This window comes from Anser brachyrhynchus (assembly GCF_964034855.1).
Source record: "Anser brachyrhynchus genome assembly, chromosome: 15".
Taxonomy (NCBI): Eukaryota; Metazoa; Chordata; class Aves; order Anseriformes; family Anatidae; genus Anser; species Anser brachyrhynchus.
In genome coordinates, this window is record NC_137733.1 from 14,343,913 (window position 1) to 14,359,781 (window position 15,869).

Below are 15,869 nucleotides of genomic sequence, written 5' to 3' on the forward strand. Positions count from 1 at the left end.
GCACCGTGCGGGGCCCCTCCGCAGCCGGGGGGGGCGGCCGGGAACGGGCAACGGGGGGGGGGTAAAAAAACACCTCAGAGCCCCCCAGCCCCGCTCCTTGGGCCGGGGAGAAGGGAGCGGGGTGAGGGGGGAGGGTAAGGGCTGAGGGAAGACCGGGCCCGGGGGCTGAGGGGGGCGCGGGCCCGGGGCTATGAGGGGGGGGCCAGGCCCCGGTGAGGCGGGCGGGGAGCCCCGGGGTGAACCGGGAGCGGGCCCTTCCCGTTCCCCAGCGGGCTGCGGCCGCTCCTCCGCCCCCCCAACCCCGGCCCGGTCCCGGCCCCGGTCCCGGCGCTCACCGCCCCCCCGCCGGCCCCGCTCCATTGAGGCGCCGCCGCCGCTGCCCGGCTCCTTCCGGCCCACGTGACCGCCCCGCCCCGCACCATAGAGAGCAGCGGCGGGAGGCAGGGGGGGGGGGGGGGGACGGGCAGAGCGGCCGGCCCGGAGGCCTGAACTTACCATAGAGTGCGGGGGGGGGAGGTCCTCCGGGGGGAGCCCCGCCTCCTGCCGGGGGGCGGGGGCTGAGGGGGCGGGGCCATGAGGGGGCGGGGCTATGAGAGGGGCGGGGCTAGAGGGGGGCGGGGCTGGAGGGGGGCGGGGCTGGAGCGCGAACGGGGTGGGGGGGGTGAAGGGACCTGAGGGTGCTGAGGGGCCTGTGGGGGTCCCATAGCCCCTACTGGAGTTCCATAGCCCCTATAGGGGTCCCATAGCCCCTATGGGGGGTCTCGTGTCCCCTGTAGGGGTCCCATAGCCCCTATAGAGGTCCCATAGCCCTTACTGGGGGCCTTGTGTCCCCTATTAAGGGGTCTCATGCCCCCTGTGGGGGTCCCATATCTCATTTTAGGGGGTCTCGTGTCCCCTATGGGGTCTCGTGTTCCCTATTAAGGGGTCTCATGCCCCCCGTGGGGGTCCCATATGTCATATTAAGGGGTCTTGCGTCCCCTGTGGGGTCTCACGTTGCCTGTGAGGGTTCCATGAGCCCTACGGGGTGTCCTGCCAAGGCGGCATGTCCCCTATGGGGGTCTCCTGTCCCCTATGGGGGTCCTTGTATCAGCCAGGGGGGTCTCATATCGCCTACTGGGGGGTCTTGTGCCCTTAGTACGGGGTCTCATGCCCCCCGTGGGGGTCCCACATCCCCCATTAGGGGGTCTTATGTCCCCTATGGGTTCTCAAATGTCCAACGCACTGAGCTCACCCGCACCAGGGTTACCTCAGTAGAAACAGCGCGAGTCTGACCCGACTTTCTCCTCGCCATCGGGCCCGGGTTTGTCTCGCAGATCCTGTTCTAGAACCCGGCCAAACACCAAGAGCAACCCCGGGGGCTCCCAGGGACGCTTTTCTCCGTCCCCCTCTCCGTGCAGGGCCCGCTGCGGTTCAGCCATGTGGGCTCAGGCGCGGCCCAACCTCCGTTTCCTACGCCAGCTGCTTCTGGATGCGGGACTGCGATCTGCCGGCTGGGCAGGGCTCTCGGCGGCTGTCTGCAGCCACAATTCCCCTCCCTTAAACGCTCCTCTTCTGCGCAGGTTGCAGCGCGAGGAAAATAAAAGAGCAATTCTGAACCTGTTTGTGCCTACCCTCCTTCCCTGTCACGGTACAGCCAGCCCTAAGCTCTCCTGGCAGATTTTGTGTCAGGTAAAGCACAGCAGGATCCTGGTCCTAAGCGACAGGCTCTTGTTCCCTAGAGGGACACAAGCGATTAAACAAGGCTCCGGCCAAGGCTGGGAGACTATCTGCAGGGCACCGCTCATGTTATCCAGCCAGCAACTAATCGTGCGATCGCAGAAGGGGTTATAAGCCTTGGTTTGGTGGTGTTTCACCAAAAAAAAAAAAACAGAAAAAAGCAGAGCGCCCAGGACGCAGGAGGATCGTGATTAATCCGAACAGAAATCACCACTGCTACACCAGCACTCCTCACAGGACGGTTTGTACATCCTGCAGAAAGAGGCAGAGACTGGAGAACTTAACCTGAGGAATTTAATTGACCTGCCAAGCTCCTCTAAACGAGACAGTGAATTACTTAAGCTCTGAGATTTAAGAGAAGTAGTAATTTGGTTTGTTTTCAAAAAGTTCTCGTGGTGCAAGAGTCCTACAACGTACCCGATCTGAAGCAGGCTACAGGAATCCTCTTTATCTCAGCTATGTCTGCAAAAGAAAGACATAACAGAAATCAGGAATGCTTCCCCAAAACGTCTTTATTAAAGAAAACAGAAAGCAGGACGAGCGTGGGACCGAGCACCGAAGGACTGACAGTGCTTCTTGCTCCACGCCGTCAATTGCAAGTTGTTCAAGCCCTCCTGCTGAAACAAGGGGCAGGCAAAACCCTGGTACGTCGGTGCATTTGGCCACCCTGTGATGTTACACAAATAATAAAAGATTATTATTGAAAAATTATTATTTTAAAAAAATCTACACGGATTAAAGGAAGCCTAGCTGTAGGTTTTAGGAGGGGAACGCTGCGCGGCAGCACAAGCCTGGTACCATCAGCGCTGGCTGCCAGCCGGCTGCGGGCAGGCTCCTACCACCCTTTCTCCCCTTGCAAAACACTCCAAAAGCAAATTTATCAGCATTAATCAATCTTTCTCCAGCTTTTATTAAGGGGAGATTATTGGTTTTTTTTCTCCTGAAAACTGAGATTTTTTGGAAAAGAAACAGGACAGATGAGAACAGAAATGGACTGAGGCTGGTAAGCGAAGAAGGACTGAAAGGAGGCGTTCTCTCCTCTGCGTAGATCTGGGAACTGAGTTTGGGTTTCCAGAGCTTGTCCACCGAGCTCCCACAGCTTCGCGCACTGCCGAGACACCTCTGCTCAGAACGCGCTGAGCCAATGCTGGGAGAAATCGCTGACGCTCGATATTCGTGAGCCCAGTCACCGCAAACACCGGTAGAGCTGCATTACCCTGAACTCCGGGTCTTTAAACCTAAATGGGATTAGTTTTTAACCTTACTAAATATTTCATAATGCTACAGATTTTTTTAATGTCAGCAATACTTTGTTGTTGTTGTTGTCGTCGCCTCCTGTAACACTGCGCCTTTAGCCTCCACCCCCACCTCCAGCTAAGCTAAGCACAGCGCTATCTCCCTCTCATTTGGAGCCTACCAATTTTCCTACAGCTGCCATAAATATGTTAACAAAGCGGTGGATAGCGAGAGTTTAAAGTCGTGAGTTTATTGCATATGTAACAAAAATGAACATGACCTCCTGGGTCCAGCCTACTATACAATCACTGTTTATTCCAGCTGGTTCCATAACCACATTAAATAGAACTAGTATTTCTTTAAATACTTTGATTTAGACATAAAATGAAACATTAGTGTACAACTTTCACAAAATAAATCTGCAATAAAAACAGTGGGAAGAATAACAAGGATAGCAGCAATACTTAAACATGACATTACAAAATAATAAATTAAAAAAAATACATTATAAAGTGGTTGAGGAACGAAAATTAACAAATTAAAAACAGATCCATACTGTGTTTCTGGGAACTTGCTGTGCCATGCGGCCCTGAACCTGGGCACTGAGGGCCTGGTGGCCAGATCACTAATTTACAAAATCTATTGGATTTCACAACCACCTCAACTTGAACTAAGTACATACTGCTGAGCGAACTTTGATTTCACCACTTGGAGCTTCGAGCAGCCTTTTCGAAGCAGGGTCTTGTCTAACATAATGCCCAAGTTAATGCTAGCATTCAGAAAGCAGTCTCATTTCTTCCCGATTTAAAACACGAGCAAAGTGGTGGTTTCCTGCATCCCTGAGCGTGTAGAATAGGCTGATGAGCAGTATCAGGGCAAGCACTGAAGGTCTGTGCCAATGGACCAGCTTTTAGGTTTGCCTTTAGGACAGGAACAAAAGACACGTTGTACCTTGTGTTTCCTTCAGGTCTGATCCAAGACATACGTGTGTACGAGGTGGAACGCGCAATGACAGAACGAACACCAGACTTCATGTTATTCTTTGGGCAAGTTTGAGAAGTAACAACCAGTTCGAGCGCTGGCAGACCAAGTGGGCATGAACACACAAATTCGGACAGCTGAGGTTACCCGAACAGCCCCCAAGACCTCAAAGAGTCAATGGCTTGAGCCATGCAAACTCTTGTTTGCATTTCATCCTTCCCTGGCCTTGAAAGCAGCCACCGGAAGAAGAAATCATCATTTAAAACTCACACTGCCTCGCTTCTTTATTTTCTCCATCCGTCCATTCAGCTTTAAGGCCTGCCTCAATTGCATGTACAGAACAATACCAAAAAAAAACAGGTCATCATCACTGAAGTGGCACAAAATTGCAAAGACAACACACAATGGGAGGGGTGGTGAAGCTGTTTAAAAGAGAACTAAAATAATTAAGAAGACAGTGCCCTATTCTCATTATCGTCAGCAAGGAGGAGGTACCTTGACAAGGGCTTTTAAATACAGCAAAAGACGTACAGACTTCTCAAAACAACAATCCTTGCCTATTCTTATCTTGTGCATTCAATAAAACACTGACCTAGCAAAGACATCAGGAACTATCATATGCCAACTGGGTCACTGGCATAAAGCTACTTGACCTATCGATCTCCAAATCAAGGGCCTTCACCTTCACCTCGCTTGGCTTTTACTGAGCCGGTTGTGCTGCATGTAGAGCCTGCGTGACAGGATTTCTGTTAGTGGTGGGCTTTAGTAGTTGGTTTTTAAACTCTTTTAGTGAAGAATCCACATGAGGCTGCATGCAAAGCTTTGGGGCGATAATCTATTTCGTGTTTTTCCTATCTGACTGGTTTATTGCACATTCAAACATACTGAAAGGATTAAATACACCCTATGAACACGTACGGCTGCACAGTCATTTTGAAAAGCCAGGGCTGTGGGGATTCTGCTACTCAGCCCAAGACTGTACAGATGCTCACCTGCAGACAGTTGCGTTTCCTCTCTTTCCTGCAAGACACTCACGTAATTTCATTTATTTCCCAGCAATCGGTACTGCAGAAACTGGTCCCCAAGCGCACCAAGATGCCTGCAGAACAGCTCGAAATACACCGCTCCCGTACAATCTTGCGAGATGAGCACCTTTAGCCACCCTGTGCAAGTCTCACAATATGGTACAATTTTACACCTCCAATGCAATCCTCACTCCCAACATCAAATCACAAGAATTATGGTCAATGGAAACAAACAAAACGGAGAAAAGATGCCAGGATTTTGACAAGTGTCTACCTTCTGTCCTATCACAGTTTAAAGCTATTATCAAATTCAATTTAAAAAAGACAAAATAGAAGTATTCCAGTAGACATCTTCTAAGAACAATCTCTTACCCACAGCTGAATTTCAATACACTATTCCATAAACAAAACATCTGTTAAATGTTTCAGTAATGAATCTCTCTAAAAATCAGGCTTGCCAAAGAAAAAAAAGAATCCTATACAAGCAAGTCTGCTTTACTTAAGTTTAGACATGTTTGATAGATAACCGGGTCTTTCTGAAGCTGTGTTATTTGTTAGAATACTGTCTCATCTCGGTGTGCAAACTGGAAAAATGTTAGTGATTCAGGTATTTGATTTGCTTTTGTTTCCCCTGGGAAGTCATTTTAGCAATGTTAGAGAACCAACCTTTTAATATTAGTTTCGGATATCTGAAAAAATTGCCTTATATGGCTCTCTGGAGAAATTTTATCCCTACAGAACTGAAGTCATAAATCGTTCCAGTAGCTTTCCATAACACTTAAAATGTATTCACTATATAGTTACCCTTTTACCTCAGCCTCCAAACAGACCTTTCAGAAGGCCAAAAACTTCAGAACAAGAGCTTGCTCTGTTGACTTAGCCTTTAGCTATTTTCATTTTGAGTCTTAGAAGTTGAAGTCACACCAACATCTCGGGTAAAACAGTGGCACAGAAATCACTGCTTTGGAATTGAATAAATCTTGTCCTCTGTCTCGTCCTTACAAAGCTTCTCTGCAAGGTACTTACGTCTGAACAAACTATGGAAAGTAATTCTGCAGGAGGAAATAATTGTTTTCATGTGCAAAACAATTAGGTTTCATCCAGGACAACCAAAAAGAAATCATACAATACCATTTAAGCAATGTCCCCAATTCCTTCACTTTTCTCAAGGTGAGCCACAGCTTCCACTGGGAGCTTCCTGCTAAGGCAGAACTTGAATTTCTTTACCTTTCAGTTAAGTGTTCATATGGAGGCATCTTCTGCTAGAAGTTCACTTTTTAAACAGGTTTTTAAAATGTGCAATGCAAATTCTAGTGCCAGTCAGACACGCTGCACCCACTGGACTCTACAGGGCTCAAGCTTGATTTAAGACAAACTAACCAGGTACACCTACCAGTTGCAAGTCCTCAGCAAATCAAGCTCATTCTTAATTACACTTTGATTCTCCTATTTAAAAAAACAAAACAAAAAACAAACAAAAAAAAGGTCACTGACCCTATCACAATATGTGTTACAAATCTAGCAGAATATCCTGTGTATCCAAAGCCAAATGCTGAACTTGGCTGCATTTCGTTTCATGGGGGATGGAAGAAGAGGGAAGGGCTTCTTGTAACAAAGGGGAAAAAGAGTTGGAAACCACCAACAAAAGCCCCTACCCCCACCCTCATCCACCAGCAGTGGAAGGGAAACAACCCATCTCTAAGTTGTCTAGAGTTCTGACGCTTCAGACAGCTTAGCAGGAAGTTCGCAGCAAGCTTCTTCTAGCTTTTGATTTGGTGGTCCATGAGCTAGCATCTGTTTCCTTTGGTTGCTTTGTCACTCCACAGCAAACCCACATGTCTCTTCCACAGCTGTCAACAGCTTCTCGTAAAGCTTTTCGTATGACTCATAAGGCGGAATGTCAATCCGGTTAAAGCTAGAGGTAAAATAACAACACGTTGCAGCACACGAATCTAACACATTTATTGAAAACAAGACAACTAAACGAACAACAAAACGCAATCAAATCCTAGATCAGCTACGTATAGGCAGAATTTGTAAAATTAATGTCAAAGAAAGCCTCGGCCCCTTCAATGGCTGAAGGAGACAAGATCAAAGAAACTATTTCTGCAGCAGGAATGCGTGACTTACCAGGGCTGCATTTGGGAGGAGGAGACAGGTGGCAGATGCAGGAGACTTGCAAATAAAGCAAGACACCAGGCAGGCCTACTCCCTGCTCTGCCTGCATATAATCTGTGCCTCTGCTGAAATGATTTCCTGTCCCTGACAGAGTGAGATTTCTGTACAAGAGCTTAGTTCTGTGCCTATACTGTACCAATAGCGCACACATCCTACATTTTACATCTGAAAACTATTCTTTGTAATCCTAAACATGTGGAACCATGCATCTCACTATTGAGGCTAATCAACCTTGGGATAAACAAAACCCACAGATATTACAGAAAACATAAATCAAGCTAGAACAGAAGTCAATTATTTTGCTGGCTGCGGAGTGCAGATATTTCCAAGCTAGCAGAACACACTTGGATTCATCTAGACACATCACATGGGTTGATCTACATCCAGGACCAAGAGAGATGACTACTTTAAACCAAGACAACGAGAAAGCAAGTACTGACAAACAAAGTGTTTTCATCTTACCAAGTGTGGGCTTTTGGAAGGTTGTCTGTGTTTGCATCTATTAAATGGATGGTAAACAGTCTGGGGCCTGCAGCGCCTGTAGAACCTTACAGACAGACATTCTAGTTAATGCACTTCAAAAAAACATCATTCGTGCACATGCATTTTGCTACTTACAAAAAGGAAAGTGAGAAAATTACAGTTCCAGATGCAAATACAAGTATGTTATATGACTAAGTCCACAGGTCAGATGTGCAGCTAGTGAAGAGATAAGAGAAGTGGTGGGGTTCTTAATGACAATAAACTTGCAGCCTACTATTTTGGAAGGCAGCTAAATTTCACATCGACAACGTTGCACCTTCAGAAATGAAGAGACTCAAGCGCAAGCAGACTTGCCGTGCAAAACAGAACTACGCATTTTAATTCTGAAGATCAGCTTACTGCCAGCAAACAGTTGGAACATCATCAGGAGAATCACAACAGCCTGAAACACTGCCACCTTTTCCGATGACAAATATTCCAATTTTCAGGAACTTTTACTTTAAAGTCTAATGGTTTGCTGCCAAAGAGCGAAGGAAACACACTTTTCACTTAAGAGTTGTTCAGTCAGCTCTATAATCATGTGCATGCTTGCATGCAATGACACTAACAACATCAGTCCAGAAAGTTGTAAGAGACTGATAAGCTAATATTGACACCAGCCTAAGTGCCACACGATGACAGATTTTCCAGCTTGTATCACTATCAGCAAAACAACTGAAGTGGTCACTGTCAGCTGCTGACAAATGTAAAACTGCTCTTGGGATGAAAAGTTTGTAAGTAATTGAGTTATCCAGTAACTTGCTGATATTCTACGAGGGCCTAGTAAATACCACGATTTTTATCTTTCTCCCACCACCCATTAACTCGGCCTCCACATCAGTCACCTTGTAAAGCCTTGAAACCTTGAAGTGGGACACGCGTTGAACCCGTCACAAACTGCAACAGCCTTGCCCTTCTTTCTTCATCAAATGTTTCGACTGCTTGCCAGAACCACTTCACAATATTGCTATCTGCCATGCAGTGCTTTAGACGTGTGTTTGACTTCCAGTCGTTCAGGTCTATCTTATCCAGGCCTCCTATGATTAGCTGTTAAAGGATTAGGAAATGCTTTAACATTCAAAGTCGGTGCAGGTTTTCAGCTATAAAATCATACATCAAGCTATTTCACAAAGGCTAGCGTTCTTTACACACTTGAGCCACCTTTTTTGGTGCACAGTTAATGCTCCAAAACAGTTTAGAACAGGAAGTAAATCTCGCCAGTTGAACTGCAATGAAACTGAGGCTGAGGATTACACTTACCAGAACTGACATTTTCACAGGAAACTAGACTTAAATGCCCATTCAGTACCTGCTTTTTAAATCTATGCTACCTGGAAAGTACAGCATATCTTTATGAGAGTGCAGCACAGACTTGGAAGAAGGCATGTCATCTAGACACATCATTTCCCTGACTTGGGTTTGTTATAGAAGTGCTAATAACAAAACATGAGAAAATCCTGCTCAGTTCCTGGTATCATCCCAATTGGTCTGTTGTTCCAGAACTGACCACAAACTACAAACACTTTGCATCTGTTTTCTGATGTCTTTTGTGAGATCCTCTGACAAGGACTAGATGTATTACTTCAATTCAATCTCTCTTCCAGATGAAACCAGATTGCAAAATACCGTGAAAGAAAGTCACTGTTGGCCACGAATCTAACCAGCTACCCTGGCAACAACAAATAAATGGCATACAGAAGACATCATCACTCAAAACAAAACGTGTGTCATATTCTATTTCCCATAATATCTCATATTGAGGATCACATTTCTGAGAGCTAGCATTTAGCGGCTGTCTTTTTGTTCCACCAAGATAGCACCCACTTAGGCTAATTTACATTATTAGGGCAGTTGTGACTATCCTAACTTAGATGACATTGAAATATTTAATGGATTTTTAATCTGCCTTTTCAAACAGCTAGCACAGGGAGTGCAGTAACTTTGTGATTAATTGGTATGCAAAAACTACCAGCATGAAACTATTTCTTCCAATACCCCAAAACAGTCCACGTTCCACAGGACACCTTATTTATTAAGAAACAACAGATGGAAAATGGCTATAATAAGAGTTATTTGAAGGAGTAGCATTCTATACCTCAGGATTACATGAGAAGACAACTCCGTTTCTTTTCTACATGCTCTAACATTTCTGTCTTACCCACTGGAAACCATGCCCTGGGTGCATATAGGAACAGCCACGTATTAAAGCAGTTACTGAAGAAAACAAGTTCTGGGGTAGATAACAGGTTAGGTCTTGCCAACAATTCCTCAGACTTTCAGTACTCCCTCTCTGCCCAGACCACCTGCTTTGAGCATTAGTCCTTGGTTACACAACGTGAGGTGTTTGTCTTTCCCTGTTTAAGTAGCCCTCTCACTAACGCTAACCCAAAGAATGTCTAGAATAAACCAAAAAATGTTTAGTTAAATAAATACACAACTTTTTGGTATGTAAACTATAATTGTGTTGATAAATTTATTTATTCGGTTTTTAAAAATCAGTGCTTTATTGTTGATCTTAAAAATTAAGAAATAATATTCCAAGTGGATAATATATATACCTCAAGTTCCTTCTGGTCAAAAGGCTTGAGGAGATGTTGAGGAATAAGTTCATTAAAACCTTTCTGCAGAGCCAAGAACTGTGCCTCTATTCCTCTCATAAATCGCCAGTTTACATATAACCTGGGGGAAGAAAAAAAAAGTCAGGGATGACAAGCTAGATGGCATTGGGCTTTTTATAGCAGAGCATGAAAAAGCTCATTTTACAGACCAACTAGCTTTAATAGACGCATTTTGTTTTATGAAAGAAGTGCTTATTAGTTCCTTTTTCCATCAACAATTAATTATTGCACCATCAACAGAAAACACAAAGTACAATTCACAACCTTCATCTTCCCAGGTCTTACAATAGCACATTGTGTGAAAACACTCACGTAATTTATGACTCAGGTATTTCCCTTTAAAATACCCATTCCATTAGTTTCACTATATATATATAAAAAAAAAGTGTTCACTACCTTCTTTCCACTACATTTGCAGGAAGTATTTTTGTTTTGCAATACCTGACATATTCTTTCTTGTTCTCTTCTGTCACTGGAATATTCCTGCCATTTGGTTTGAGTTCATGCTGTAAAATCCGCCCAAAAGCATTGTGCTCCACACAAAAAGTGTGGTCCAGAACTGGGGTGATATCATTCTCTCTAGCAAATGAAAAATGGAAGGTAAACTTAGCATTCTTGATATTTTGATAACTCTCAGAGCTGATGCTGATGTGTTTTTTTTGTTTTTTTTTGTTTGTTTTTAAATCTGAACACTGAGACAGTCTTCAGGATAAACCTAGCAACTATCCATCTGCATTTCACACCACTAGAGCAGTACTGCCACAATCATCAATTTTTGTATAGCTTAATGAATGCTGAAGAGATGTCCAGACATGTCACTGTCACTCTTCTAATTTTAGTAGTACTCAGGATAATGAAGAAATGATTAAATCCTATACATGCACACATGTGCACACACACAGTAATAAACCAATTTGCTGCCATGTGTCGGTGTGAAGCACATAAGAGGTTTCATTCAATGAATGTGGACAACATACCAATAACTTAAAATATAAAATTTAAAACAGCATTTGTGAAAAAAGAGACAATGCAAAGCAATGCTGAAGAGTCCCAAAGCTGTAAGTAATGGTGGATTTTGTTCTGAACTGTAAATGTACAGAAGTTGAAATTAATTCCATTTATTTCCTTTTTAAACAAAATTGGTAACTGAGCCACGTTTTCTTTTGAACAAAGATTGTACTTCCTCAGAACTCTGAGTTTGGATTTTGGAACTGTAGCATTCTACCACACCCATGCAACACAATGTTTCAGAACCTAATTTGCTGCAAGGAGGGCTAACAAAGAGTTTTGCGTGAGACTCTTCCTCATGCATGTTGAGTTTTTTGGCATAGAAACAGTTATTTGGTAATTTTGTACAGCTCTCCCCCACCACAAGATCCTTGCAAGCATTTTCCATGAAGCACTCTCTCACTACTGCCAGCATACTCTGCCCCATCTCCTCCACAGCAAGGCAACTGGTAAATACAGTACTTACAAAATCCAGACTAAACTTTTGTGTAGTTCTGGGTCAACAGATTCCAGATCAGAGAGCTGAATGGGTTTCCCCAGAAGCTGTTTGTAAAAGGGGACTGTGAAACCCCCGTTAATATAGTGTCCATGGAACACAGCCAAACCCATTATCCGACCAACAAAATGGAAATAAGACAAATGGTCCTGCGGGGAGAGAGGAGAGAAAAATCAGGCAGCAGGAAGACACTCCAACACTGACATCTTGTGGCTACATAAGTGCAAGTTATCTGCAACCCTCTGGGCACTAGGAGCCACCATTTTTCCTCATAACATAACCAAGAACAGAAGCATTTAATAATTAAACATCTCAAACAAATGTCTGTGCATTACCTAATAAACTGGATGCAAGCCTTCTAGACCTCACAAACAGCAAAATTCAGAGAAAAAAAAATCCCCATGAAAGCACCGGAATCCAAAAATATATGACAATTGCAAACAAATTAGTTTATTTTTTGTTTAACCACCAAAATGTTTGTGCTCACTTACTCTTGAGGAAGCAAGGCATGTGCTTGTTTCATTCACATGTCTTTTACGTTACTCATATGCCTCAGTTTTCAAATTAGTTTAAGTTCTATAGTTGATATTCTCCCAATTTATCTCCCCCATCTCACACAGCAAATTAATTATGTCAGGAAAAAGTCCCCCATGCTAATATAGAATTGCTGCTCCTTTTAGGTTCTGCATCAGTACAAGTTCTCCAATAAGGGAAAAAAGAGAAAGCACGGCAGCTTACTGCAAAAGGGCAAGCAAGACTTACGAGCCCCTACAGTCATGAAGTGAACACTGCTCATGATGCAATGATGTTTACACAACCATCTGCATGTAAAGCAAAGAACATTTTTACCTACACATATCGTATCAGAACCAATGTGCAGCCCCATCCAGTACTGAGTCTCAAATGACAACCTAAAGAATTCAGATACTTCAGGTCTCAAAGGAGATCTCCTCTCTCATGTGCTTCATTTCTGTACAACGCCCTCTCCTCTGTACTATGTCAATATAAGATTCATTAACACATTCTTACCCCACTTCACTGTCTGTTTACACTCTTGGCATGAAAAGACAGCTGTAATGAAAACCTGCAAGGGACGAACGATCTCTTAAAGCAGGTATGTCGCTCAGAAGTCGATACTTACAGGATTGATAGAAGAGTCTGGATTGATTTGCAGCATGTAAATATTATCTGTAGAGTACTGGAAGAGTCCATAATATGGATTCAACATTTCATGGCACAGTAAATACAACCATTCTCTGCAAAAAAAGTGGTATTTTAGAAGGGAGAGCAACTTCCACTTAAGTTTCAGACAACACAGTTATTGTGAATCATCAACAGAGTTATCAGGTACGAGTTTCTTATTTCTAATCAAATCATTTTGTACTGCCCTCCATTTGCAGACCAAAGAGGTATGCTTAGAAAGCTATCAAGTGACTTACTTCACTCACAGGCAGCCTGGTTTAGTTTGTAAGTACTGAAGGAATTAACATCAATTAGCATAGCTAGTAAGCAATTAGGCAATACCATCATACTCCTCACCTGTCAGAGTCATACTTAAAGAAATCGTTATCTGAACAATATCCATTTCAAAAACAAACAAGTATTTTTACAGAATACTTGATGATTACAGAATCTCTGCTTTCATCAGAGTTCAGAAGGGGCAGAGACCAAACCCATTAAAAGAAGATGGGTCTGGTAAATTCTCCTCTCATCTCAGTAACATTCAAGGACCAGAACTGAACAAAAGCTATTTGTGACCTCCCCACTTCCCATCACAAACACTCCTTTCTTATTAAATTTGGTAGAGGACACCCATTGCAGGTGCAAAATATTCTGAGAGAACTATGAATTTTAATGCTTTGAAGTGGAGCAGGACTAATTTCAAAGAGTCTTCCAGCCAATGGGCAATTATGAAAGCCATCAGGGAAATACAGACATCAACAGTGAAGACTCTCAAGGTTGCCTTGCGTACGGCAGCTCAGAATGTTCTAACTTCTTTCCTTTGTCCAGCCATAGGTTGCTGGGTAATGCAGCTTTTGTGGACTTGAAAAATCCCCCAGTGAATTTATGTGATGCATCTCAGCCACTGCAAAGATGAGCATTTTGGCAATGATATAATCAACTCCAGAACTGATGCGACTCTTAAGGAATGACTGTTTTTAACAGGCAGGCAAGTCTGATCTAAAACTTTAGCCTTTGTTTAGGATGTGTTCATCTTGACTACTGCTCCAACAGATCAGGACTCTCTTGAATGTGTCTTATACGTTAAAAAAGAAGCCCCATTGCCTTGGAATTCCTTCACTGTAAATAAGATGTGTATTTAACAAAACTTGTACTCTGGTTTGGATTTTACTTCAGAATCTGTATGCTTCTTGACAGACCTTGCAGTTTTAGCTGATATCATATTCACCGCTGAAACTGCATCATGTTGCTGAGATCAGCACTTCCTAGAGTAAGATCAATAGCCTACCCTAAACAAGCCTCCTACAATCACCAGGTAATGGTGATGAAAACGGATTATTTATGGGGAAGAGGAGAAATGGAAACAATTCAATCTAGCGTTAACTCCAGTAGCATTCCCAAATCCAAAGCATACCAAATCATTCAGTATGAGCCTTTGACAGTAGGAGGGCTGCAGGACAACTGTTAAGTCACATGCCTTCACTTTCCAATCTACCTTGGAACAAAGACTGAACCCAAGACCAGTATCTATAAATAAGATCACAAAAAATCTGCATATACTATCAACAGATCATTTGAAAGGGAATATCAGCCACGGGTCACTTTAAGGACAATTTTAGTTAAAAAGTGCCAGACAAACCCAAAATCTCACCTTGCTACTCCTCCATAATCCAGGCCTTCCTCTCCTCGAAATTTTACCATAAGCCTCTTTTTCAAGTCCTTCGGCCTCATCTTCATTATCTGACGGTAGGATTCCTGTACGTGTGTATAGATATATAAAAACATATAATTTTTTAAAAATCAGATTAGACATTTTATTTCCTTTCTATAATTAACTCTACTAAGAAGCATTAGTATAATACCTGGATTGTTACTCAGCTACAGAAAACATTCTGTTAAAGGACTAATCTAAAGCACATTCCAACGACAACTCTAATATTTATTAGCATAAAGTCCACAGAATGCTTAATTCCCTTTTGCTACACAAAGGTGCTTAGAAAGTAATCCAATCCAAGAATAGGAGAATTCCTAACCACAGTTACATTTTAAATGCCTAAATATACAAGTTGTAACAGCAAGCCTACAGATGCCCTTCAACTACTGTCATTTCTAAATGAAAAAGAATGCTCATATTTGTCCGTAAAACCCTTGTAAAGTGTATGCAACTTACCTGTCCTTATGTAAGGTGCAGGAGTTTTAGCAACTGAAATTTTGTATTGGCAAAAGAGTACGAAAGCAATCTGCACTCAGAATTTATTCTTACCAACTCCCATGTCAAACCCCATTCCTTTAGTTTCATATTTTATCAGAGTTCAGGCAACTCATTTGATGCTACCAGATTCACCAATTCTTTCACTAAACAAACTTGATGTAATAAAAGATCAGTTTTATTTACCTCTTGAATGACAAAAGCTGCTATTAGTAGTAAAGAGTCAAATACCTCAAATATTTCCTCTCTGGATACTTCAATGCGGCAGTGACCAGCTTGCGGTTGCTGAAGGGAGAGCTCATGTCTAAGAACTTTCAATTTTTGTACCAAATCTCTTTCATATCTCTGTGCAGGCAATTCCTCACCGTCTTCTAGTGACCCCTCATTTGGAGCTGGCAGAGGCTGCTGGCTGGGCTCTTTTAGCTGGCATTGATGGCTTTGAAAGAAAAGTAAAATATTTATCCTAGAAGCATAACAATAAGGAAGACGGACAAGCAACAGTGGAAAGAACTCATCAAGCTTCTCTAGGAGTAACTTGGAGTAAAATATATATTCAGGTGGGTAACGTCTATAACATCACTACACAACATTCACGGATATAAGGAATATAGACTTGTACAATAGTCAAGAGTTTCAGCAATTTCCAGCTAAGGTTTTTCTCTTTTTTCTTTTTTCTCTTTTTTTCTTTTTTTAATGGT

The 15,869-nt window shown here is 43.1% G+C and overlaps 2 protein-coding genes across 6 annotated transcripts in view; both read right to left on the reverse strand.

Moving 5' to 3' along the window:
- The window catches only part of RNF216 (ring finger protein 216), a 76,916-nt gene extending 76,434 nt beyond the window's left edge, over positions 1-482 (reverse strand). For both annotated transcript variants that reach the window (XM_080557416.1, XM_080557420.1), the window contains exon 1: positions 336-482. The gene's annotated coding sequence lies outside the window, so the exon portion shown is untranslated. The remainder of the gene's footprint in view (positions 1-335) is intronic.
- Positions 483-3,180: 2,698 nt separating this feature from the next.
- The window catches only part of SMURF1 (SMAD specific E3 ubiquitin protein ligase 1), a 46,956-nt gene continuing 34,267 nt past the window's right edge, over positions 3,181-15,869 (reverse strand). For 2 of the 4 annotated variants that reach the window (XM_080557422.1, XM_080557424.1), the window contains exons 10-18: positions 15,403-15,607; positions 14,614-14,717; positions 12,922-13,036; positions 11,751-11,929; positions 10,718-10,855; positions 10,217-10,337; positions 8,504-8,705; positions 7,599-7,674; positions 3,181-6,873 (exon numbers count right to left, since the gene is read on the reverse strand). In XM_080557422.1, coding sequence (XP_080413548.1) covers positions 6,774-6,873; positions 7,599-7,674; positions 8,504-8,705; positions 10,217-10,337; positions 10,718-10,855; positions 11,751-11,929; positions 12,922-13,036; positions 14,614-14,717; positions 15,403-15,607 — 1,240 coding nt within the window. In that variant the 3' untranslated portion in view covers positions 3,181-6,773. Of the gene's footprint in view, positions 6,874-7,598; positions 7,684-8,503; positions 8,706-10,216; positions 10,338-10,717; positions 10,856-11,750; positions 11,930-12,921; positions 13,037-14,613; positions 14,718-15,402; positions 15,608-15,869 lie in introns of all 4 variants that reach the window. The other 2 variants (XM_080557423.1, XM_080557421.1) reach the window with 1 other exon arrangement.